We start from the raw sequence: 26597 nt of genomic DNA, 5'->3' as shown, positions 1-26597 counted from the left end.
TGAATTTATGCACTTTCCCTTATGTATCTGGGAGGCTTAAAATACAACTCTTCCTCTTCAGCACAGTCTTATGCTGTTTCAAATGGAAGCATCTTTAGCTACTGTTATTTAGCATTATCTGTTATGTTTCTTCTCAATTAAGACTGAGCTCACACTGTGATTAAAATACAGCATGATGATACCATCAGCTTCCAATTCAGTTATTCACAGTAAGCAACACTGATTGTCTCAACCATCTCTAGGACTTCTACTTCAAAAAGAGCAGAACAACTTGATATTGTGGCCTCTGAGCAGCAATTTTGCCAAAGGCTTCAGACAGACAGAAACCTACCCAAATTTATATTTACCGACATATAAGAAGGCCTGAAGTATAATTACAAGCTTTTACTACCTGGTGCACTTCCAGAAAAGCTTCATTCCCTGGAGCCTCTTCACTTGTGAGTTTTCACATGGATGTTCCAGGGGTGTTTTGAATACCAAACCAAGTGTGTTTCATTTCTTTCAATGCAAATGGCAGGCATGCTGAAGAGAAAAAATAAATTAGTATCTTCCTACCGTAGCTAAGATTTCAGTGTGTTTAACCACTTGCAGGTTGATGGACAGGGAAAGGGGACCTCAACTTCATTTAGCTGCCCAAAGTCAGGGACTAAAGTTGAAGACTGAAGAGGTTTTTGTCATCTCCTTTTGCTTCTAGTAAGACAGAGAGAGAACAAGAGTCCTCAGTCTTCAAGCAGTGGTTTGTCCCAGAAAATGGCAACTGAAAAGAGTGAATACTACAGACCAAAAATTACGGTTGTTCCTGCTTGAGGGCACTGTGCTAGCAGCATCTTTCTTCCTGTTTACTGGAACAGAAATGGGTAGATAGATACCATCATCTTTCTCCCTGATGGAGCTGCCATAAAAAGCATAGCTAAGCCAAAATGCCACACACAACTGTGTCACATAAATGACTCCACGATAATAGTATGAAGGATCTTCTTTATGTTTTCCTTGCATTCTTTTCTTTTTTTAATGGTTATCTGAATGCAGTGATTGATTCAGAAACCATATATGTATGAGTTCATACAGTTGATAATAGAAAAACTCCTCATCCTAGTTATGGGATCTGAAAAAAGCATTTTTTTTCTTCATTCTGTATTGCAAAAGTATACTTAGTGTTCTGCTGTTATGCTGAAACATCCCGGTCACCGTAAATATACTCAAATACTTTTCTGGATGGAAATAGAATACCTTGGGAATTTTATGTCCTTCTTAAGGTATCTGAGATTTGCTGATACCTCCTAATCCATATCTGTATATCTACAAGTTTAGTTGCATGTTTCTCAATATTAAAATTAACCATGCGCTGCCTGTTCAGGTGTTGGTGCACCTGGATATGGAGATGTTTGCATTCATAAACGACTAAAGGAAGTGGATAAATATTAACCAAGTGTGATTGAGTAATCACTTGACAAATGGAAGGCGATGAGTAATATTAACAGCTCTATCCAGTAGGTATCACACAGTGTGAAGAATATGGTGTGAAGCTGAAGAAGTTCAAGATCCTGCTTCGGTGAAACAAACACACTTTACTGTAGTTGGTGGCAAGGAGAATGGTTCTGTTAAATGCTGGCAACCGATGTGAGACAAATCTGTCTGGGAACCTGCCATAAACTGTTTATATGTTTTTCAATTTTTAGAAACTTTTCATTTCTTCCATTCTGTAGTAGAAATCTGGTATAAATTTCTTGCTGATGCAGAGTCCTCAATTTCTACCTTGAAACCTCCTTGGAGGGGAGGAGGAGAGGGGGGAAAGAAAAAAAAAAAAAAAAAAAAGGATTTCCAAGATGTTCTCAGTGTGTTATCAAATGAACAAAACACAGAACATGGAAACCAGCCAGTCATTCATTCCATCAACAGATTTGCAGAGCTAAATTTGCTACTGGAGAGCAGTTAGAAATTAAAACACACAGATGATGAGTGGTGCTGGCACCCAAACTGTGATCAAGAGGACACTCTTGTCTGAAAAGATGTACCCTATCAGATTAATCATTATGTGTTAATTAATTTGAAATCAAAAGGATGTCTTCTGCTGTATATGCACAGGAAATTAATGGTGATAGCACTAATTAAATGTAATGGAAGTTACCTCTGTACTTCCCACATCTGGGGCCAAACTCTCTATTGCCCTTTATGTTGTGTCATTTACAGTTCAATCCCATTGTAACATCTTACCCTCATTGTGCCCCGCTGTAAATGGCTGTGCAAGTCATCAGGCAATGGAGAATCAGGCTGGTGGACTACTTAGCTGGGAAATGAGCTAATTTCAGTTAGGCTTGCTCTGAACTTTGACTTGTAACCCTCCTCTGATGTGAGTCATCCTGTCATGAAAAAATGGTCCTTCTGCCTCACTCTCCCCACTTTACTCCCCCAAAACACTACTGTCCTTTCTTTGACCTCCTTCTGCTGCGCAGGCATTACCCCTGGCAACTTCTCTGACAGATGTGAGGCTCCATTTCCCTGCAGTTTTTTTCTTTGACCAAAGGCAGCGAAAGATATTTTTTCACCATTTTTGTGTAACTGCAATGCTCTAACTGGAATGAAGGATTTTTTGAGAGACCACACTAAGTAGATGAGACTCTAGGCTCCCTCTGCTAAAGAAAGGACTTGGAAACACAGTTCATGCTGTATATGCCATCCTCTGCACAAAGGAGGTTGCTAGTCCATTCTCTCAGTCTTTTACTTATGGCATTTTATTAGTCTCAAGGTCTCCTAAAAGGTAATAATAGCAAGGAAATCAGTTGGTACACCAACCCAATGACAAATGACTAACGAAAACTAAGTGATTTCAAAGCATGTCAAGTATCCTGGTTTATTTGTCCCAAGAACATTTACAAAAGCGGCAGGAAAGAAATTTTTTCCACCCCAATCATTGGTAGGTGGCTTTGTAAAGTCTTTGTCTCTGGTGTCATGTCTGCGTTGTTGTATGTGACTATGGCAGACCTACACATTGTTCCTTTGGTTTTCAAGCCAGGAGAGTCATAAAACTACTTCTCGTAGCTGCATTTCACCTTGGTGGACAGTCTTTTTGCTCAGGAAGTGGTGGCAGTGTCCCAGGCAATGAAGATCAAGTCTTTCAGCAAAGCTAAGTGGAGATGACTTTTCAGGGGCTGCTAAGCTGTGCTTCCTTGAACCAATGCTCTCAGGATCAGACAAAAAGCCTCCCAATTTCACTAAATAAAACAGCATTTAATAGGTGTTCCCTTTCAACACCATGTGCACTGATACCGAACCACTTAAAAGCTGCTCTTCTGGGGCTTAATCTATTTTAATCTCTGAATGTCTTTGACACAGCCTGGTTTCTATCTCTCATCTTATGCACCCTTTTCTCCCAAGGCCTCCTCACCATCTCAGGAACAACCCCACCTTGATGTGACTAATAATTGCATTGATGGCTGCGAGAACATTGCCTTGCTGGTTTGCTGAAGCAGTTTTCACAGTCTGAGGGGTAGCAGCTGGACAGCTATGTCAGTGGCATCATACCAAGCTCACTTTTGGTTGCAAATGCATCTGAATGTGTGGGAAAAGGTTAATTTCTGAAAGATATGGGAATGGATAGAGAACAAGATGCCACAGCACTAGTCATTGCAGATGATTTTAAAATATCTGTTATGACGGTACTGAAAAGAAGAAAAAGAGCATGTTATTACACTGACCAGGGTACAAGGTGCTGCTGGTCAAAAATCTTTACAGTTCAAATGGATGACATTGAAAAGAGGTGGTATTGTTATATTTGCATTGAGCACAGGAAACTGAGGGACAAAAGAAAGAAGATATTTGCCCATTCAAGAAGAAACCTATGTTTCCAGAGTACCAGCCCAGGGAGTCAGCCTCAAAAAATAGTATCCACTATATGATCAACAATAGAACTCCCTATTGACTGATAGGCTCTAAAACCACTGCTGATGCTTTATGATGAGTAAGGGTGAAGGATATTTTTAGTTTTCAGACTTTCTTTGTGAGATGGCATCAGATCCAGGCCAATGGATCAGCCATAGCTTTGAGATGGACAAGGGAGGGATTCTGTTGTGCAGCCGAGCATGATGGACTCACATAGATGAAGACTCTCCTCTGTTAAAAGTGGTTGACTCCCCTTTTTCCTATGCCACTGCTTCATTAGACTGGAAAAAGGGATTCTGCAGATTCTCAGCATCCCATGGTGACTAAGGACAATATCGGGGCAGGGTTCTGTACTAGTGTGCTTGTGCTGGTGACAAGCATTCCCGCTTTGCTCTTAGTCATTAACTCCACCTTCATTTTTATTGTCAATCTTTTCTTCTTGCCCACAAAGGTGCTGGTGGAATCTGTGCACCTGTTAGTATTTCCTATTGAAATGTTAAATGTGCACACATCTATTGTTTCCCCAGGACAGTTTGTAAGTACCAGATACTTACATTGATACTCAGTGTAACACTTGCAGTTGCAGTTTGCCTCCTTTCTCTTCGTTGGATGGAGAAAAATCACCATGTGTTGCGAAATCTGATCTTGTTTTCATCAAAACTTCACCTTTGTTCTACTGTTCTCACTTCTGCCTGTGTGAATGTGCCACTGGTCAGGCAGGGTTTGTCACCTAACACCTGGGATCATCTCAGTACCCCTTTCAGAGCTCTGTGCTTAGTCCAAGGCTAGGCTGTTTCTTCCGTCGGTGGAGAAACGGATCTCCACACAGCTCCTTGTCTCTTCCTCCTAATGTAGGTGAACTGCCATGGAGGTGCCTTACTCTTTGTATTGACCATAAAGGGAACCTAAAAGACTGGTTTGGAGAAAACGTGCTGGCTTACTAAGAGATCTTAATCTTTAGTGCACCAGTAATGAGCTTTCAGGGTTACAGCTAGGCAGAGATTGACAGTCTTAAAATGACTCTGTTACTCTGTAGTTTAACAAAACCCAGTAATCTTGCAAATCCACATATACTGTATTCTACACATCAAAATTAGATCTCTAAAGACTTGAGCGTAAAGCCTTCTGCTGCAGTCTTTCCATGTCTTTTCATGTGTTAATGAGAGTTGCATCATTGAATCCAAGGGCGATAATGCACCAAATCATGTCCTGCTTTGTCCTGTGTCCAACTGAGACATGTTGCAGATCAGCATTTCCCTGCCCTCTCTGTCACGGAGAGCAAGGCTGCTCCTTACACTGATGGTCTCAGTGGCTTCAGTTGAACCTGCAGGGAAAGAAGCCTGCCTGTAACATTTTTCAGCAACGAATTGAATACTTCTGAGACATCTTTGCTTACCTTTGGGTTGAAAAACTGAATGGAAAGGCAAGAGAGCTGGGATCTGTTCCTGGCTCTGCTGGAGGCTTCCTGCATCTTTGCTAAACAGGAGAAGATAAACCTCCCTCCACACAAGAGTGGACTGTCTTCCCCATTTCAAGCTATTCAGGAACCGTGCGCCAAGGTGCATTCACGCAGAATAAGAAAAGCTAGTTTTCTATTTTCATTAGGACTGCTAGATACCTCAAAAATATGGATCACTGGCAGATAATAGAGACAATTAAATAATTCAGGATTTTATTTTGTTTTCCAGATTTGGTTAGAAAGAAATATTTTTTCTTTTTAGAAAAGAAAAGAAGAAAATGAAAAGAAAATAAAAGTAGTAGACCCTTCTCCTAGTATTTCTCATGCATTCCATGATTCACCAGAAATGGAGGCATACTATAAGGTAGTTAATTCTTACAAAAGGATCTGTCAATACTTTACCTAAGAGCTCTACTTTTATTTTTAGAAGACTCTATAGAAGAAAATATTCGTCACTGGTTGAATTCTTGTGTTTTGTAAGTTTGGGTCGCATTATTACTTAATTATTTGTTGCCTGATTTCTCTGGTAGAAAGTATAATGTCTGCAACATTGGAGTTTATGGTAGGAAAATTGTGACCCATGAAAATTCAGAACAAAATATTCTGCTTTGACTGATTTCAACTAAAGAATGGACTTTTATTTTGTTGAACTACATCAAAATACTCTTTCACAACCATTTAGTCCGAAATGACCTATCTTGCTTATGACTAAGTGCCTCATAAGAAATGTATCTCAGTGCTCTGTTCATTTCCAAGGTATTATTTGAAGGACAGCATTTCCCATGATGTGTCTGGATAGCTTTCTGATCAAGCTATCTGCTACATCATGGGAAACTCACAAAGCTGTGTTCCCCAAGGGAAATGAAGCCTGCTGCACAAACATGTTTTATGGCACAAACTGTGGTTACACATACCTACAACTCTGTGAGGCAATGTGCTACTATAGGGAAATATAGATTAACCTTGAACTTCAACTTGAATTTATGTTGTTCACCAAAATTCTGATTTTTTTAACTTTTTGTCTTTGTTCACGATAAAAATAAAGACTTGTATTTCCCATGAACTTTTCAATACGACTTAATGCATTCACTGCTTAAGAAATGCAGCAACCAAAGTGTATTTGTTTAGAAGCAGGGTTGTGCCAGAGAAGAAAAAAGAAGGACACAGCCTTAGGAACGATCTTTGTAAGTATGGTGAGGAGCAAAAAAATAGCAGTAATCTTATGTAACAGTTGTGGCAGTGTTTTCCAGTAGCAGGATAAGGCCAAGGCAGCTAAACACATGCATTGCAGGGCTGGTTACTATTACTGATGTCATTAATAATTACTATGTCACGATGCAGACATGGATCAGCTGAGAGCTGCCTTTTATGTGATACACTGAAAAGGCTTTTCCTTCCATTCTTCTCACTCCTGCCCCAGACAAGATGATTTAATTAGATTCTTAGTAAAATTTAAGTTCAGAAGGGACAGGCTTTGCTCATGCACAGTGCTAAAATTTTCTGGTTCTTGCCTTATGCATAAACTCAAGATTTGAATCTCAACACTTAACAGAGGGGAAAGTAGGTGATGTTCACAGGCAGAAAAGATGATGAGCCTATGGTTCTGGTTTTCTACCAGCCATCCCCACTCAGCTCATCCCTGCCCTGAGTGCCCTGTGCTGTGCTTGCCCATTGGACTGCCTCCCTGACCTTGTTTCTTCTCAGGAAATTCTTTGGGGGGATTTAATTTCTTTGGGTTTTTTAATGGTTTTTCTCTTACAGCCTCTCTACAAGTAGGGATAAGCTGCAAGGCCAAGAGCAGGCAGGTAAGACAGAATATCTTTTGTAATTTCTAATAAGGACTGTTAACTATAAAATACCAAGCACCACAGACCTTGGTGGGGGCTATTGGGAAAATGTGATATTCATGGATAAGCTATATATTTTTTCCTCCATTAGAAGTTGTAATGAGGAGATTCTCTTATGACATCATCAACAGAAAAGTCTTAGGCTCACCTTTTCCACTGGCATGATTTGATTTTCTTCTACTGAAGGAGTAGAGGTTTCTAGGATGGGTTTGCACGGTAGTCTGGAAGTTAGGGTACAAGAGTTTCGGGTGACTGAAATTCTGCCTGACCTGAATGCAGAACTTCTCATTTGTTCTCACTTACTTTCCTGACCTCCAGAATGTAGAGAATTCAGAGACTATTATTTATTTTAGGAAAGGAGCCAGAAGCCCAAATCACCTCACAGCTCCTCATATAATCCTGAAAATGTCCACATATTTAGTGCTTTTGGAAGCCCAAAATATTATTTGTTAGTGATTCCATATCTACACTTTTTGTTTATTGGGTTCACAAGTAGAAGATGCAGTTCAACAATATGTGATTTAACCTTGTCTCCTGCTAATCAGAGATTACCAAGGCTAAAATGCCTCATCTTCCCTCCAGTATCAGAGGCCACATTTTGCTTAGCAAAATATATTATTCATAAGCAAAGATATACTTAGATGTGCAGTAAACAGAGCACCACAGTTGGTTTACAAATTATTTTGTTTGTTTGTTTGTTTGTTTTCATAAGGTTTTCTGACAGATTTCTAAAGGGCATTATTTCCCCCAAAGTATCTTCCAGTTTGGTAATGAGATTCAGTGTTTCTTGTGTCAGGAACAAAATACTTACACAGATCAGGAAGTATAAATACCGTACCCTCCCCATTACTATTTCTGTGACCTCTTAAATACGGAGAAAACAAACTCTAATATTTCAAAATGTCAAGCACTCTAATGAGGAACTTCTCATGAGAGTCTTCTCATTAGAGAAAGAAGTGGAGACTCTAATCATGAGTGAAATGGCCTGTGTTGCACTACTTGGAGGTGAAAAGTTTGTCCAAGTCACAAAGTGGACATGGGCTCCTGAGCCGTTTACCACCTCTTAACAAGTTGGATGGCTTAGCCTTGGTAGCAGTATCATAGAATCCTAGAATCGTTAAGGTTGGAAAAGACCCTTAAGATCATCGAGTCCAACCACTAACCTATCACTGCCGAGTCCACCACTAAACCATATCCTCAAGCACCACATCTACCCTTCTTTTAAATACCTCCAGGGATGGAGACTCAGCCACTTCCCTGGGCAGCCTGTTCCAATGTTTGAAATGGATGTTGACGTGTTCTTGACCCACAGCAATACAGGACAATTCAACTTACTTTAGCCTACAGCAAAAGACCCTGTGTTTGTCCAGTTTGAGAGTACAGCCACATCAGCTACTACCTCTTACCCAACTTGTAGTACCCTATCAAGTTCTGCCCATTTGATTTTTTTGGTGACCTGCTACTTCCTACACCACCTACAAACACCAGGTTTCTCATCATTAAATTATTTACTTAACACCCTGGCCAGTGTTTCACAGCGTTAGGTTTTTAACTTGGCAGCACTTGTGTTCATTCAGTCCCAACAATATGAGATATTGAGGAAATCAAAGCAGCAGCCAGTTTTGGTATAATGTTCTGTTACAGAGAGGAGTGCCTACGTGCTGCTAGGGAAAAATTGTATTAAGTCTCACTTTCAGATCTTATTTTTTACATTCACAAGCATTTTTATAGTGAATCTACAGCTTCTGTTGGCACGTGAGTAGGAAATGGTATACAACAAGAGGCAGATTCTTATTCAAATTATGCTCAGTTTGCTGCTAGAAAGTCTGGTTTATGTTACCACAGCAAATTACAGGATGTCAGTAACCTTTATATTCTCAATTTGGATGGATAACCTTGCTCTGAGTAAGCCAGAATGAACTTGTATTGGAATTTATGAGCGGAAGAATAATCCAGTAGAGAATGTGAAAGGATGTTTTCTCCTTCTTTATTGACACAATTTTGTTAAATAGAAAAGAAAACATTCAAAATTAGAAAAAAAAATATTCATCTTGTGGAATGCAGAAGGATATTGACTGTTGCTCCTAGGCAAATGCTACCCCACCTTTCAGAGGATCAACATGTGTGTTATTTCAGTGTTAGGAGGGAAAGACAACTACAGGCACTGCATATTTGCATCTGATTTATTCCCATTTCATCATCATGAAATGTTGAAATATGCACCTTACAGCTGATAGGTATAGCACCCTTGGAGTCCAATAAACCATGTTATCAGTTTTTGGACAAATACTTTCTCCTCCAGAAACACTTGCAAGTGCCCTGCAGCTGTGTCACTCCCCTCAAACACATTTAGAGCATGATGCAAACCCCAGAGAAATCAGTATTCACTAATAGGCACAAACTTTCAGTGAATTACTCTTGAAAAACTATTATACGCAAAAAAGTTGTACCAGTATGTGCTTAAATGAGAATTCAAAATAATATCCTTTAATTGTATTTTTTACTAAAAAATCAAGGATTAAAAGTTATTTTCACCATATTTGCTCGATGTATATCTTAAATGGCTCTGCAGCAAATGGTAGAACCCATTTCATAGTGCTTACTTTTAGATAGCATAGGCTTAGAGTGTACTGCTACTGGTTTATGAAATGTAAAGGCACCTGTTTTCCCTTTCTTATTGACATGTGCTGCATTTACCTGCAACTAACATACGCTGTAAGTTCAGCGTCCCACAATGTTATTGTTCTGCAACCTTGCCACTCAGGCTAAGATGTTTCCTCATATAATGCGATCGGTCTTTGGGGTTTTTCTCTAGTTTGGCACATTTCTGTTTTGAGGGGGGGAAAGGGTAAGAAAATGAATTATTTTTATTACTTCTTGTTTGCAGTTTCCTTGTCAGTGCCAGAAATGGTACAAATGACTATGCAAAGCTACAGGAGGTAGGTGTCATACACCATAGAGATCTGTCATAAATTATTATTTCTTCCTTTTCTGACAAAAGGAGGAATTTTAGTTTCTTTTTTGATGTTTTGGGTTTTTTTCTCTCAAACTGGTAACAACAGTGTTAGTCCAAAAATCTACATATCCCTCTAGGTCCTGTCTAAGATGTGAGCTGGTAGATAACATGCAATGATAAAAAAAAAAAGATCAATGCAATGCTTCCACTGTATATAAACATTTCCTGCTGATCTTGGTAGGTAAAGTTAAGTTACCTATTGAGAAAGACTACCATGCTGCAGGATATTCCTTTTGTGGCGAGCAGGCTCTGAAAAGCAGTTACTTCTCTGCAGATTAGGAGATACAAACACAACGAGAAGCAAAGCACAGAATTGTTCTCAGGTGCCACTCCTGCTGCTGAAACTCATTGTGCCTTGTCTCTACAAAACTTTGTCAAGAGCAATTATATCTCTTGAAGTAGGTGGCTAGAGAAACCGTGCTCCCTAAAGGTTCCCCAAAGATTCTCCATCTGTCAAAAGTGAGCCATTCTGCCACCTTTATAATTAGCATTTACTGGTACCTCACACCTACGTTCTCACACCTACTGTAACATACTGTTCTCGAGAATAAGCGTATTGCCACACTCTCATACCGACACTTCTTCTAAGGCATTGCTATTATGTATCATTATAAACCAAGACAAAATGCAAATGTTTACTCTAGGAGGAAATTATAATGACATCCCAGAGGAGCACATGAGTAAACACATTTCATTGTTGCTTTTTTCCAAGCAGGTCCCTGCAAGAGTTTTCAGAAAGTCCGGTTATGTCAAGATGCAAGAGCCTTAGCTCTTCCCATTCGCTCACTGGTGTACCCCAGAGGTTAGTTATTTCCAGGTATTTCCAGCTGGGATTAGAAGGTATTAGCCCACCTAGGGATCAACAAATGCGAGTATAATTTTGAGTATGCAGTCAGGGTCTTAGTTTGTAAAAGGCATGTTCTCACTTATTTTAATAAGATCAAAATAAACTTCTTAATAACAGGTGTCTGCTCTCAAATGCATTTGTACCAGAAAAAATCAAAACCTACCTGAAACCACTGGTTTTGAATCCACTGGAAGGTAAACAACTGTGAGGTCTTACGGCAGCTGCAGCATGCCTTCTCTGTATTGTGTCTAGAGAGAAGTGAGTCTGCAGAGCTGTGAACCTTTTATTAATGTTCTTCTTGCTAACCTATCTAGATCCAATGCCACCAAATTCCTCTGGGTGGAGGAACATGTATTAATCTCTTAGCAATGGGACTGAAAATTACTACTTTCACTTAAGTAGTAGTCTCCACAAGATGGGAGAGGAAGGGAAGAGAATTATTTAATAAAAACAAGACCATATGATAGCTAATGCAAAAGAAAAGTGGTACCAAGACAGTGGTGTAAATAATCCCAATGTTTTCACCACAGCATCACTGAATGGCTGGTATTGTGGGAAAAGGATCCAGTGGAGATTCTGCTTGATTTGGGGTTTGGTACAGAAGAACCTGATGTCTGCACTAAAATCCCTCCTCGGTTCCTCAGTGGTGCTTCTGTAGCAAAAGGGATCAATATCCGAGTCTTTTTGGAAGCTCAGAAGCAGCGACTGGACACTGAGAGGCCAAATCTCTATGGTAAGGAGAGACTTTTGGCAAAAGGAGAAGTTTCAGCCATAAATAACATGGGGACTGAGAGGGTAGGGAAGAAGAGGCTTATGAAAGAAACTGATGAAAAAGGGACATGTATTCAGGAGACATCAAAGATCCTCATATACTGCTTTGTGGCAATGATACCTCCTAATGTGACTGCTGACAGCTCTCCTCAGCTGTGGCCTCTGATTTAGGTACTGAAGCTACCAGCTTGTAGTATTTTAAAACATAACTGCCGATCCCCTGTAAAACCTGCCCCACCACCAGAGATTGTTGTCAGAGTCGCAGGGGCTGCAGAATTGAACATGGGTTCACTGCCTCAGCTGCTTCCCCAGCAGCACATTAGTATGTACTAGCCATCAATGGTGGTGTAAGCCAATACAGTGGATTTTTAATTCAGCTAGGCCAGCTGTGGGCTAGCATTCCCTTTTCTCCTTGGTGGAATCAGGACCCCTCTCACAGGGAAATGTGCAGAGCAGATGACAAAATCTTAACTTCCCATGACTAGAGCTGCCAGAGCTTATGCATCAGACCCACAAATCCCTAACTAGAACCTTAATAGTTTTGTGGTTCAAATACGCCCTAAGATGTAGATGAGGATCATATTATAGGTACAATAAAATTGCAACACTTAAAGGACACAGTCTTGATTTTTATTCATTTAGAAGGTTTAGTTCTCATTTTGTGTATTTTGCAGTAGAGAAATGAATACAAGGTCCTCACCCTAAAGATATATCTGCATTAAAATAGCATTGTTAATTCGCTGGTGTATCACCCATCTGAAAAGTCCAATTTTGACATCATTTCCCCTCATGTCTGCTGCACATGATAGCCAGATGGCTCTTGAAATCTTCTGTTTACTTAAGATGCTCAGTGAAGCAGAATCTCTCACATAGCCCATGCATTCCTGTTTAGAATTACACCAAGGAAGCAGTATGGATGGAATAAGAATTGAAACAGAAATGTCAGAGCATTGTGGAAAATGTGTTTTTCTCCCTCCCTCTCTCTCTCCCTTCCTCCCTCCCTCTCTCTCTTTATAACAAGCCCCGTGCACACATTTCAATATTTACAGCAAACTGACACATCAAACAGGTTTCTCAGCTCTCACTTTCTCTCTCTGTAACTCCTCTGAGAGAGAGGGAGAGAGGGATCAGAGATAATCAGTATGAGTGGATGGTGGATGGAGACCTCAGGGAAGAAGGTAGAGAACTAGAAGGGAATGAGAGCAGAGAAAGAGCCTCTGAGGGAAGGAGGTTGCACAGTGAAGGCAGGCAGCGGTAAGCCAAGGTGTGAATTTAATGACTCCTGCAGTCATCCTCAATGGGAGCACTTTTAGTACATGTTAATGGCTTATCTGTATGGGGGAGTTGCTGTGAAGTAAGATAAGATTTGGATTTCTCTTTCGGTGGGTGTGATGTCCATCAAAACAGATTATCTTGCTTTTGACAGTTTGGGAGGGGGTTTTCACACCATCTGGTTAGGCCTCCTAAGTATGTGCCTGGGCTGGGAATATTTAATCAAGAGAGGTGGGATTCATCCTTCAGAGATACTTACCTCTTCTCTTTTCACTGACTACGTGTTTCCATATATGTGGTGATTAACCTCAGCCTGGTTCACTGCACCAAATTATAGGCATTTAGTTGAAGCACCATCTCAGGGAGCTTAATCACTGTAGAGTCTTTCCATCTCCATAGCAAGTGGAGAGAGTCGGGCAACTCCTGTGGGTGATCATCCAGCCACCACTTAAAACACCTCTCAGAAGCCAATCTGTCTCAGTGACCATGTAGGTAATCTTGCACAAGTACCTTCCTGGTGTTCCAGGAGAGGACATACAGCTAAAAAGGGATGTAACAGGTTTAGCATACAAACGCCTGAAGAATAACCTCAATTGCATTTGTTCACAAACTGCTTTTTTCCAATCTTGCCAACTTTAGGTCATCTAATGGTTTTGCAGTGAGGTATAGCAAGAAGGAGGAGTGGCAAATTCTGGTTCATTAGATTTTAAAATGGACTGCATCTCTACAGTGGGACCTAATCTAGCCGCCTTCAGTACTAATACTGCACCTACATTTTCAGGAACCTAATGAGCCAGCTCTTCTAAAGCAGCAGCCAACACACCCTGTAATGGCAATGAGGACAAGAGGTGCTTTTGAAGGCCTCCAGAAGACAACCCAGAAAAAGACCCTTCTCTGTAAATGAAGTAGAAGGTTCAGGTCCACAGCATTTACTGCTCCGTGAAAAATTTAGGGAGCACCAGACTCCTTACTGTCTGAGGACTATTTCACCAGCGCATTGAAATGAAAGTGCCAAAATGAGGCAGATCGTGTGCCACCTCTAGAGATTTCAAGACAGTATTGAACCACTGTTCCCAGAGATGTGCTGGATGAATTCAGTTATTGTCACCCTGTTTGGTTTATTATCACTGAACCATTTCAATGCAAATACAGTCTGAATCCCCCTCATTTGTCTCTAGCCATGGAAAAGGAAGAAGTGTTTAATTCTGAGTTAGTGAATGCCTGAGAGGTTATCTCATTGTCAGTTTACTTTCTCCTATTCTCTGAATCAGCAGAGAAAGTTAATTGATTTAGTACAACATGTGTTACTCTGAAAAACTGAGAGATAAGGAGAAAGATTATAGGTACAATATGGCAGACAAGAAACCTAGAGGAAAAAAGAGGGAGAGGGAGGTGAAAGAGGCCAAGGATTTCCATAGCAGAGTGATCTCTCTCCACTTTCATATTTCATTCATTTCCTAGTGCAGTCCTTTCCTTTTTCTGTCTGGCTCTTCTCTGCTTGTGAAGAATATAGATTTCTAGGCTTTCTTCACTGCTGATTAGACCTTTTAAAATACTTGCGGATTGTTATAGCGTTATTTATTAATTGTCCCCTCCTTTAGTGCTGTTTCCCTAGCATTATCTGACAGTGCTTTCAAAAGGTTCAGTTCACAAAGATAAAGGTGTATTTTCAAAAATATTGGTCCCCCTTTCAGTTTCTCGGCCAGATGCAAAAGAACAGCTTATCCCCGTTATTTGCCAGTGATGAAAATTTTACTGACCTCACTAGGAGGGATATTTGACTTTCTAACTGAAGAAATAAAGTCACTTGACAATCAGAAGTTATCTTAAGTGAAAAGTACTTATATTTCTGAATATGTTGATCCCCAAATTCTTTGAAAACTGCAAGTTTGTGCACACCTTAGTTCAGAAATATTGAAGTGTTTCAATCTGACACTTAATAATAAAAACAACCCACCACATTTCAGTATCACCTTTCCTTACTGCCATATCTAAACCTGCTTGGGGTTTGGTGTCTTGTTTCTGTGGATGATATATGTCAGCCAGTAAATCTACCTCTGGAAGAGAAATGAAATGTAAATTGCTAAATGCATTCTCTGAAGTACAGCTTTGATTCAAGCAAAGGCAGTATTGCCAAGACCGAAGTTGAAACAATCTAAAAAAATGAAAATATTTTCATATACAACAAAGCAGACAATGTTTAAATTTCATTTTTCTTTTCCTGAGAAAAACTGAGCAATTTCAGATCACAGAATCACAGGTTGGAAGGGACCTCACGGATGATCTAGTCCAACCTTTCTAGGAAGAGCGCAGTCTAGACAAGACGGCCCTCTTGTGTCCAATCAGAATCTCCCCAAGAGCAACTTGTGTCCGTTCCCCCTTGTCCTCTCATGTGACTCCTTGTGAAAAGGGATTCTCCATCTTCTTTGTAGCTACCCCTTAAGTACCGGTACATGGTGATGAGATCCCCTCTAAGCCTCCTTTTCTCAAGGCTGAACAAACCCAGATCTCCCAGCCTATCCCCGTATGGCAGGCTTCCCAGTCCTGTGATCATCTTGGTGGCCCTTCTCTGGACCCCTTCCAGCCTGTCCACATCCTTTTTGTATAGCGGGGACCAGAACTGCACCCAGTACTCCAGGTGTGGCCTGACAAGCGCTGAGTAGAGAGGGATAATGACTTCTTTATCTCTGCTGGCGATGCCCTTTTTGATGCAACCCAGCATCCTGTTGGCCTTCTGGGCTGCAGCAGCACACTGTTCGCTCATGTTGAGATTCCTGCCCACCAGGACCCCCAGCTCCCTTTCCACAGAGCTGCTCTCCAGCCAGGTGGAGCCCAGTCTGTGCTGCACTCCCAGATTATGTTTTCTCAATGAATTTTTTTTCCCCAAAAATTTTACCATTTGCTGTGGAGGAAAAGGTGTTGATTGAAAATTTCTTGCTGGCTCTGGAAATGCATTCTTTCTTTCCACTGTGGGCCTACCGAAGACTGTCCAAATCTGTCATGTAGATAATTATGTCAGCCCATGTAATACCAGATTTAAGGAAGGAGGAACAAAACTGTGAGCTTCCCCTCCTAAATTATAAAATGGTTGATCATAAAGTCATTAGAAGCCCTATAAAAGATACAGAGTCTGTTGAAGATTCATTGATCTTGTTTACAGCAAGGCCATTTGCCATTTCAGCTGAAGTTGCTAATGAAAATGAATCAATGTTTATGTCCTTTAATTTCATCTGTGCTACGGTTTGAGACTATTTTGCAGCAGGCTGCAGGGACTAAAGAGATCTTGTCAACCTCTTGTCTATTTGAGGTGCAATCCTTAGGGACCACACCTAGAAATTTAAGGGATTGCTAGCCTGGAAAGAAATAGTCCATGAAGCAAGGCTATCCCTGACATAATTTCTTCATGATCAGTGTATTACATTGCATGTGAGTGAGAGGAATTTTTTTGTTGTTCATTTATAATTCTCTTTGATTTGTTCTTTAGGTGTCCCAAGCTCTTTGAAATAATCACAAAAGCTAAGTGGTTTGTAAAAACTATTTCAAAGTGCAGCAAGTTTGGTTCTGGTTCAAATCAAAAGAAGGACTAGACTGCTGTGCCACTTTCAGTCAAAGGAGATTAGCATTTGGCATTTTTGTGTCTGATGTAGTGGAAGCCAGATGAAATACTGAGGATAAAATGTGCTTTACATGGAGAACATGTGGTAGCACAATGGACGTACAAAACCAAAAATTATTTACTCTGACACCCCAAACTTATGTAAATGGGAACTATACAACACTGTATAATGTTTGTACTGAAAGATCAGATAACTCCTTTAAACAACATCAGGTGAAATCTTTGACCACATCTTAAAAAGTGGCAGCAACGATAACGTATTCCCCCAGTGTTAAAAGTCAGGCAATGTCTGGGCAAAGAAAAAAAAAGGAGTATTCTTGAGATACAGTAACTATCAGGAGTTATATGTCACAGTATTGGTCCCCAATGCAAAGGACCAACTCAGATCCATGTTAAATATCCCCTTGTCTAATTGTCAGTGAAACAGCATTACCAATAGCCTGCATGCAGACTGCATGCAGTAAATTTGGCTGCTCTCTAAGAGAAATGGCAGCCAAGAAAGTTAGCATTTTGCCATCTACTGTCCTCAATGAGTCTCTCAAGGAAGGAGGAGCCCTGGTGACATATTAATTGCCTCAGGATAGGTACAGACAAAACATGCAAGCAAATGTGTTGTGTTTCTTTGTGTAAATAACTTCATAGTGTTGTAGTGATGGAAATCTCCAGGATCCCTTAGAGAATGCATTATTTGCTTCTTTTTAGATGTTATGCCATGGAAAAATGACCCAGAAATTACAGGAGGTTAGTAAAATGAAAAAAATCTGGGAACCTTTATACGACATCAGCTATGAGTTTCTGGGGGATAAGTGGTTTGCTTTGTGCTGCTATGAAAATGAGAACATAGCTTCTGTGGTCAATTTTTTTTCAATTAATGGCTATATGCATTTTGCAGTTATCCTGGACAGCTGCCAGCTGTAAACATTTGAGATCAGATTTTAATAACTTTATTCACATGAATTTTAATAAGTCCTCAAAAATGGCATCCAAGTCTGGCCCAGCCAACCGGAGAATTTCAGGCTGGATTCTGTAACCTTTATTCACACAGAGCAGTATGCAGCCGCACTTGACCCAATGAATTCAACATTGTGTAAGTGTTTGTCTAATATAAAGAACTATGCAATGACGTCTGTATGTAGCCTGAATGGATACTCTGGAAGCAAATGGAAAAATTTAGCCACTTTTGAATGAGGTACTTAGTATGTTTCTTGGCAATGACAAGTTTGAATATTCATTGTACCTAATTATTTCAAATTATATTTTTTAATAACCATGTTGCCTTCCATTCTGCCAAACTTAAGAACGTTTTCAACAGCTCGAAGTACTTGACCGTGTAACCAGTGCCCTCTCGTCTTTGCTGACTGACGTCAACACCCAACAGACCAAAGCACAGGACGCCGGCGGTGATAAGACAGCTCTCCTGGATGCTACAAAGAGCAGACCTGTGGTCACACGAGTGAAGCGGAGGAGAATAGGTCACCTCCTGAAAAGGGCTTCTCAGCAAGCAACGCTGCTGAAACAGGGCTCGCTGGCACCTGGCGAAGCCAACTTGCCCAGCAGAAAAGAGCAACCCTGTTCTTGTGCAGATATTGCTGAGAGGGGAACAGTCCAGGTGGGCTTTTCTGCACATGTTACATTGGGCTGTCTGACCCAGGAGCAAACTCCCAGAGACGAAGGTGCCTTGGCACGTCCCACATCCCTGGGTCCACTGACCCCATTTGGGAAAGCCTCGGCTTCGTTGCACTTAGTTGCAAAACAGCCCCACCTTTCTCCTGCATGGCAGGTGCCTGCCGAAGACAGGCCAAGAAAGGAGCCACCTTTTCTTGTGGCCCACACACTCAAAAAAGTGATCGACCTAAACTGCCAGCTGCCAGACTCATTTGAAATCAAAGAGGTGAGGTGGATTTTTGTGTATTGTGCTAGCAGTGTATCTCCACCCATATTTATGGTATAAGTTTGGATTCTGTTTTTCAAGGTGGAAACTAGAGTAAATTCTTTCAACAAACACCATGCAACAGCTTTATGGGGAAAACATTGGTATTTACACTACTCATTGGCGTTTTGATTGTTTAAAGTTGTCTTTGTGTTAGGATACTGCCAAAAAAGTTGGCACTGAAGTTACTGAGGTAGGATTCATTCAACCAGTATGATAGTGTAACATGCCAATGTGTTTTATGCAGTGCTAGGTTGTTATTTTTTTATAGAAGGAAGTTGCAGGAACACTAATACATATGGTAAAGGATATTTTTACAGATCCAGTCATTAAACAGGGTTGGGGTTTTTTTTCCTATCTTTTTTTAACCCCCCCAAGCTCGTTTTCTGGTGTGCTCTTTCAGAAAGTTGCATCACAAAATTAGCCTTGGTTTTATAGCAGTGTTTGAAATATTTTATCGCTCTGTAAGCCAGGCATCCAAAAACCAGAATAACTCAGAACAGCAGCTTGTTCTTATATCCAGTCTGTGAAGTCCATGATACTCAGCTCTCTGTATGTTTTAGCAACAGTAGATTGTCAGTGGGGGTTCAACATGAAGGAGCAGAGACCAGGACACTTTCCAGTCCCTTCCTTACATCTAGAGTTGTTTTGTGAGCAGCAGTTTTTTTGGCTGTACTGCTGCAGAAAAAGGTCTGTGGGAGGACACTCTCCTATCATACAGACTCCACTGGGATGCTGACAGGAATACTCTTCCCTTTCCAGCCATCCTTCAAGAATGAGGAAAAGGAAGGAGTAAAAAAATTAGGCTCTACTGTAAGAATCAAAGAAAGGAGGAGAAATGGGACAGTTGGCAGCCCCCTGAAAACATAGTGACCATGGGAGGGAGGGAGGGAGGGAGGGAGGGAGGGAGGGAGGGAGGAGCGAGCAGCGAGGAGCTGGAAAAGGTGGGAGTCTTAAAAAAGTTTTCCATTTTTTAAAGCACTGGAAAAGGTCAGGTTAAGGTGCTGGCATTGTTATCGAGGAAAGCATATTTATCATTTCAAGTCCTTTCAAAGGTGTATTTTTCTGCAAAAGGTTTGGTGCAGCCTTCGTGTCAGCAGAGCTGACTCAAGAATCAGAGCACGGGCCTGATATCAGCCTCAGTGGGGAAGAGGGTGTCTTTCAGAGATCTCCAGCACAGCGAATTTATAGTTCCAAAACAGCCCATATGTCTTTGTAAAGCACTTAGCATGCTGGACTTGCAGCTCTGTGACTAGCAGCTCACACAAAAGTGAGGACATTGACAGAGCAGTAAATGTAGATGATCATAAACTCCCCAGTTTGATGTCTAAGACAATTTAGTGAACGCTGTATGCTCAAATTAGACAGGATATATATTGTTTAACTTCTGAGTATTCTCTACCACATCATTAAATTAAGGCTGTAAGAACCATGTACTGCAACCATCGGGCCACCTAAATTGTTAGTTTGGCAGTGGCCAGCAGCAGATGTATAGCGAACAGAATGACAGGCACATATAGAGCGATCCTTCTCTTGTTTTCTTCTAGCATTTGACAATGAGGGGCTTAGAGATCTCTTGAGCTAAAGACTCAATGGAGGGCAGACCCAACACACATGTTCAAGTGTTACTTTTACCTAATAGAACCCCTTTTCTATTAATTAAGGGTTTTTTTCTGAAGGAGTTTATGCAGCACCATGACATGCTGTTCCCCTTGATAATATGAAAAAGTCAAATGGGTCTTCATTCCTGGAGGAAAAAAAAATCTGACCTTGTATACACTCTTTGGCAAGAATTTGCCTCCATATGGTTACATTTCCTTGGGTTTCTTCTACTAAGTCATATTTTTTTTTCCAGGGACATTTCTCTGAGGCTGTTCAAACAAGATTGTTAGTTTATTTACATGTTGGGAAACTTTATGTATTGATTACTTTGAGCAAGGTTTGGTAAGGTTCTGAAACTGGAGCCTGGTTTATGACAAGGACAAATACTTTAAAGAGGAGACAACCAAAAAGGAATCATCTGAAAGATTTTATATTTTCACTTTGAAATGTTAGGAATTTTTTTGGTTTTACTCCTATTCCCCCCTCATTATTAGGTGTACACTCATAATCATTACCATCAATACAAATTTTTCCTTCTCATCCTTTTCTTTTCAGATTCAGAGTTTTGAGGACGAAACTCAATGTCAAAATGCTCCTGACACCACTTCAGGTGAGTGTTAAGAAACAAATAATTTGGCCAGTTTTGTTTTTAAAATACTGTTCCCATGTATCTACTTCTGAAGCTTATCCTAGCAATCCATTTTTCCTCTCTGCTTCCACCACCTCTGGCATTTGGATGCATTATTCTATACATAGCAGTCTAGGTGATATAACTTGATAAATCATAGGGCTGTAAAATGTACTGAGCTCATCAGGGAGACACAATGAGTGCACATGCAAAGGGCATCTCATATGCACAGCTTTGAGAGTGTGGGGTCCCTGCCTGATTCTTTAAGCAGACCTCTCTACTCTTCCAAGCAGCATCAAAGCTTTGTTCCTACTCAGTGAATTATTTGCCAGACTCAGACAAACCCTTATCAGCCAACTCTTAGATCCCTAAGAAATAAGTCAACCAGGAGACTGGAGATGGTGGCTCTGCAGCCACTCTGTACCCAACTCAACAACGACTAGGCAACCAGGACGTTCTGGTGGCAGCATGGCCTCTACCCCATCATCTGAGACTCCTATATCACATAGAATATCACCACATGAGCTGACATAACATTGAGTCATGTGTTAGAAAATAAGTTATTTGAGGCGCCTATGAAAGGATTAAAAGCAAAGCTGTTAGACCAGATGTTATGCTGTCATTTGGGGCAATCTGATTTTGGATCCTGAGAAGCGTTTGCTGTCAGGGGTGGCGGTATTGGGGAAACAGCTGTTCAGCCTCCAGAACAGGGAACGCTTGGCCTTGGTCTCTAGGGACCCTTGCTAACCAGTGCTTAAAACAGGACTGGCAGGTTTTTTTGTTTCGTTTTGTTTTTTAAATGGGACAGAAATTTAATGTGAAAGGTCTGGTAAGTAGCAAGAAGCAGATAGCAAGGGACGAAGGTGAAAGTTTGGTGAGCCCTCGCCTTTTGAGGACTACATTGTATCACTTTCGGGGAGCCAGCACAAATACTTAAGCAACCCAAGTTCATACACAGGTATCTAAAAAAGAATTCAGATATCCACTGGTGTTGGTCATTCACAGATGCTATTGGCTGGAGACACGGCTGGATTTGTGGGAGTTAAATCATGAGCCCGTTGAAGGCAGTGGCATAAGCTCTCCTGACTTCAGCCAGGCCAGTGTTTTCATCAGTGTGTGGAATTTTCTTAGTAAACGCTAGAGCTGAGTAAAGGTGATGGAGTATAGCATGAATCTCTCAGTCCTGGAGGGTTTATTTTTGTTTTCAAGTGATCTGTAAACATACTTTTGCTGTTTTGCTAGGTGGTTTTTTTAACTGTGTAACAGATTGCATAGCTACAGCATTCAGCTGATCTTGCCACGTCTTCTGGCAGGATTGTATGTGTCCGGTCTGTCAATGCATGACTCCAGTGACTTTGGGGGCTTAATGTCAGGTCCTTGTTGCTATTCGGACTGTATGATTTGTCGCCTGAGTTACATGAGGTTACTTTGATTTTGTTTTCTGATGGATGTTTTGATCTTCATGAACAAAGACATGCCCCCGTATCAGTAGTCTTGCTCATAGGAATATCTACACAAAGAAAAGCAATTCCCAAGAACTGGTGCAGTGGAAAAAACACCACTTGGACAAATATTCAGTGGGAAATTAAAAAAAGATAATATGGACATAGCCCAGTGGGGAAAAAAATTTCAAAAGCTAACAACATACCCACAAATGTTTTTTCCTTTCTTTGTCCATCTCTGAAAAATGACTATGCTATTTAATGATGAAGGAATTAACAGATTGTATAGGTATATCAATCATAATATAAGGGGAAAAAAATAACCATGTGCCCTGAATACTCTTTTAAGACATAGGAATAAGCATGTATTTAGTAGTAATTTCATGACAGAAAATGCAGGAAGTATTTATCTGTTTTTAAATCTGCTAAGACTGTCATCCAGTTAAGTGATCAATGAAAATCATACAAGTAAACTGAACCTGTGTAAGATTTATGCCTTTGCAAAACCACAATATCATTTCAGAGTTTTGTTTAAACACTGGAACATCTCTCTCTCTCTCTCTGTTGTTTTAGTGTTGTTGATGCTTGACCTAAATTTAAAGTGGAGATTTCTGGCTTTTTTTTTTACAGGCTTTTTTTTCATATTCTTTCTCTTTTCCCCACTGCTTTTAAATGGTGTACCCCTCCATACCCATGAGAGTTTTATTGTGACTTCAACTTGCTCTGCATCACGGAAACAGTCTAAAAATTGCCAGTTGTGAATGTAATATTGTTAGTAGTGAATAATACCTAGCTCTTAAGAAGCTTCCTACCAAATTCAGCGGAATGTGGCTCAGGGAGGACCCATAAGCAGGGGTCCTCAAAACAGCACCAAGTGGGAAAGAGAGTCCATCAACAGCCTACACAAGGAAAACCTCAGCTCCCAGGAGACCATGCCTCAATTTAGATTTGGCCTCCCAATTCCCTGGCACACAGGCTGCCTATTTTCCAAGGCTCATGCAGTGCCTGATACAATAAGGGCCCACTCTCATTTGGTTGTGGGCTCTGTAGGAAAGGATGTTGAGTAATGATGAAGATGTGAGATCCTGACGTGACCCTGCTGAAATAGGAGCTCACCTGAGCAGGAAAATGTGAAGCGCCCACTATGAGAAGAAATAGAGATAGATAGGAACAGACTGCTTTGCCTAGATGGAGCATATTAGAGACGGGTGACTTATGGAAGTACTTGTCCCAGTGGTATTGTCCCTTGGCTCTGTAGCCTGGCCTCAATTTTAGTCCAATTGCTTAATTTTCTACACTCCCCATGAAAGCCAATTCCCTGGCTGCTGTGTGTCTTCTTTATATTTCTCCATAATGTAGATTCTGGCTGTTTAACTGCAGTAGGCTTTATGATAAGGCTTTTTTCCCCTCTCTCTTGGCAGAATGCTGAGACTTAATTTTAAAAGATGCTCAAACCCCCCAAACATCCCTGAATGACTTACAGGGAAAGCAGAGTGTTTTCTAGCTCTGTTTTAAAAAATATTACAATCTTTTTTATTAGGCAATTTTATCATTGTTATAAATAAGTAATTGTACTGGGGAGAAGGGATAATCCTTATTTAATTAAATTCATCTATACTCCCAGGTTGGCAGCAACCAGACATATGTGAGACTAATACCCACAGCCTGCCTGTATGCATGTGCAATTAAAAATTCACTCTACAGTAGCACTGGCAGTTTAGTGTTGCTTTTGGCATTTACAAATTCTTTTATTTTGTGACTTTTTTTTTACCATACACATATGCTGGAGCAGATGTTGCTTATTTGTTGTTTATTCAAATCTGTAGGCTCTGGCAGCTAACTCCATTGTTCTGTAATGAAGCTTTATTCACTGTCCTGTATTAGGACCCAGCAAATGCATGACAGACAGAGTTAGCTCTCAGCAGGAACTACAGTTATTGTCCTTACTTATTGGCTGTTTATATTCTAAAGCTCACAGTTGAGAAAGCTGGCTGGGCAGGGTAAGGGGCTGGGGATGCTGTGTGCCGAGGAAAATTACTTGACTCCACTCACTGTATCTTTGCCCTGATGAGGTGCAGGCTTGCATGTAAACTCATCTGTTGCAGGGATTTCATATTCAGCACTTGAAAAATAGAGCTGTTCTCCCCCTCCACCCCCTCTTCCTCCTTGTTCTCCCCCCCACCCCTGCTGCTCCTTCCTTTTTCAATTAGCCTTTGTAAAGCACTGGGTTTAACTAAAGGATGTTTCAATGTTGCTCACCCCCATTAACTCAGCACGTGCCTGAAAATTCATTAGCAGCAACATCTATTAGGGAGGCATCGGAAGTCCGTGTTATTTCGGTGCACATTGTAGTCACCTGCTCCCCCTTGCTCCTTATTTACTTCCTTCTCCCTCTGCGGGGTGGCCACGCACTCGAAAGGCAGGAATTCCTGCATGGTGCTGACCCAAGCGGACACACTGCTCCCAGGCGCTTGAGTGCCAACAGAAAGGCATTAGCCTGCTGGAAAAGCCCTTGGTAGCCCACAAGGCAATCAATCAGAGAAGTAACCACTTCCATCTGGCTCCCTGTGACATGGTAGCTTGCTACTGAAGCGCTTGTGATTCATCTTGTCCCAACGAGTGGTGCCAGGGATTGCATACACCCAGTTTTTGCGGCAGCTGGGAGCGTCCTAGCTTCCCCGCATGCTGAGCTAACACATTAGCTCCTGTGACTTATCAAGTAGCAATTCTTTCAATTATCACACCTTCACTCCTCCTACTCACCAACTCCTCTGATGGTTTGGCACCATGGGAATATTCACAGAATGCAATTGGTATTTCTTTTAATTGACTGAGTGCCAAGAACGTGAATCCTGTTTATTATCCATTATCCATTGTAACGTCTGCTTGCAATTGAAGGAGCAATGTCTTCAAAAGTGCAAGAAGAAAAGGCACATATATTTCCTATGCTTCAAAGAGTGCAGGATTTTCCATGTACCTTTCTCTAGTTTCAGTATTAAGAAGTGAACAGCTATTTCATATTTCTTATTTGCTGTAGTGCCTACATAACACTGTTTTTCTTCATATGTAACACAGTGACTTTTAGTTTTAAGTACAGATTAAAGGAAAGGGTAAGGCAAAGAGATGGCCAGAGGGAAGACTTGCTAAAGCTGCAACCAAAATCAGGAGCTGAGCTTAAAACGTCCTACAACTACTCTTGTGTTGATACTGCCCGACATTTATGTTAAACTTTGGCATTGGTTAATGATCACATACAGTCTCCAAATATAAGTTCTCCCTTCATAAAACATGATGAATAATAGATCCATAATAGATAGATCCCTCTCTGCAACAGTTTTATCTTCTGCAGGTGACCTGGCACAAAGGAGACATCTGCCTTCTTTAGCTGCTTTGGGTTGCCTCTATTTGATTTATGATGCCACAGCCCCTATTTTTCCCATCTTCTGCAAATGAATCATGTAAAGGCCTTATTGTTTCCCTTTTCTTACATAAGGGACCTGTAAGTGTGAGTAAGAGGGAGCTGTATCATTTCAATGCATTTTGTAGTCTGAAGGAAGAAGTCTGGAGGGAAAGTCCTGTGGTCTCAGAAAGAAGCAGAGACTGAGAGAAAAAGCAAAGTGAAAGCAAAGTTGTGAAATGGTGAGTCTTCAAACCTCCCTGCACCTTCTCCCTGTCCAGAAACACTGTGAGTTGTCTGGTTCCCTCAGAGAAGTCCTCCTGGAAAGACAACTTATTTCTGCAGCTCTTGAGAATACTCTGAGTGCTTTGCTTTGCCACAATCCTCCTTGATGTATCTCACGCACATGCATATGTCTAAGTTCAGCAATGGATATAAAGATGGAGACCCAGAAGGAGGTGATGCCGTGTTCACAAGCACAGAAACTGGACAGGCAGCAAAGAAAGAAAGTCTGGCAGACTTCTGAAATGGCTTCTGGGAGGTCGTGCCACCTGCCAGTGGTGTCAGGATGCGCTGCCTGCAGCCCTTGGAGCTTTGGGGGATTGTATGATTTTCAGTTAGTACATTCCTAAAAGTCATTGTACATTTATAACATTTTGTTGCATGTATGTGTCATAGTTTAGGTCCTACTGCAGCAAGCTGATTCATCCTAGTGGGAAAGGATATGCACACACCGCATACTTAAGGCAGATGGCCCAGTGAAAGTTATAAAACCTGCTGTTGTTTAAATCTTAGGGGGGAAAAATACAAAATACCTTTGCTATCCAGGACAACCAAATGCTTGAGAGACATTGGTTTAGATTAACAGTGATAGTCTTTTAAACTAGAACA

At 40.9% G+C, this 26597-nt stretch overlaps 1 protein-coding gene across 1 annotated transcript in view; it reads left to right on the top strand.

Annotated features, from left to right (window-relative positions):
- ITPRID1 (ITPR interacting domain containing 1) overlaps positions 1-26597 on the top strand; it is a 52327-nt gene that overhangs the window by 4981 nt on the left and 20749 nt on the right. Inside the window, exons 3-8 of the mRNA XM_075083637.1 lie at positions 7100-7143; positions 10073-10124; positions 10917-11003; positions 11579-11781; positions 18006-18598; positions 20795-20849. Of these exons, the coding sequence (XP_074939738.1) occupies positions 7100-7143; positions 10073-10124; positions 10917-11003; positions 11579-11781; positions 18006-18598; positions 20795-20849 (1034 nt within the window). The remainder of the gene's footprint in view (positions 1-7099; positions 7144-10072; positions 10125-10916; positions 11004-11578; positions 11782-18005; positions 18599-20794; positions 20850-26597) is intronic.

This window comes from Phalacrocorax aristotelis, chromosome 2 (assembly GCF_949628215.1).
Source record: "Phalacrocorax aristotelis chromosome 2, bGulAri2.1, whole genome shotgun sequence".
NCBI classification, from domain to species: domain Eukaryota; kingdom Metazoa; phylum Chordata; class Aves; order Suliformes; family Phalacrocoracidae; genus Phalacrocorax; species Phalacrocorax aristotelis.
Note: the sequence above shows the minus strand (reverse complement) of the source record. Positions and strands in the feature narration are given on the sequence as shown.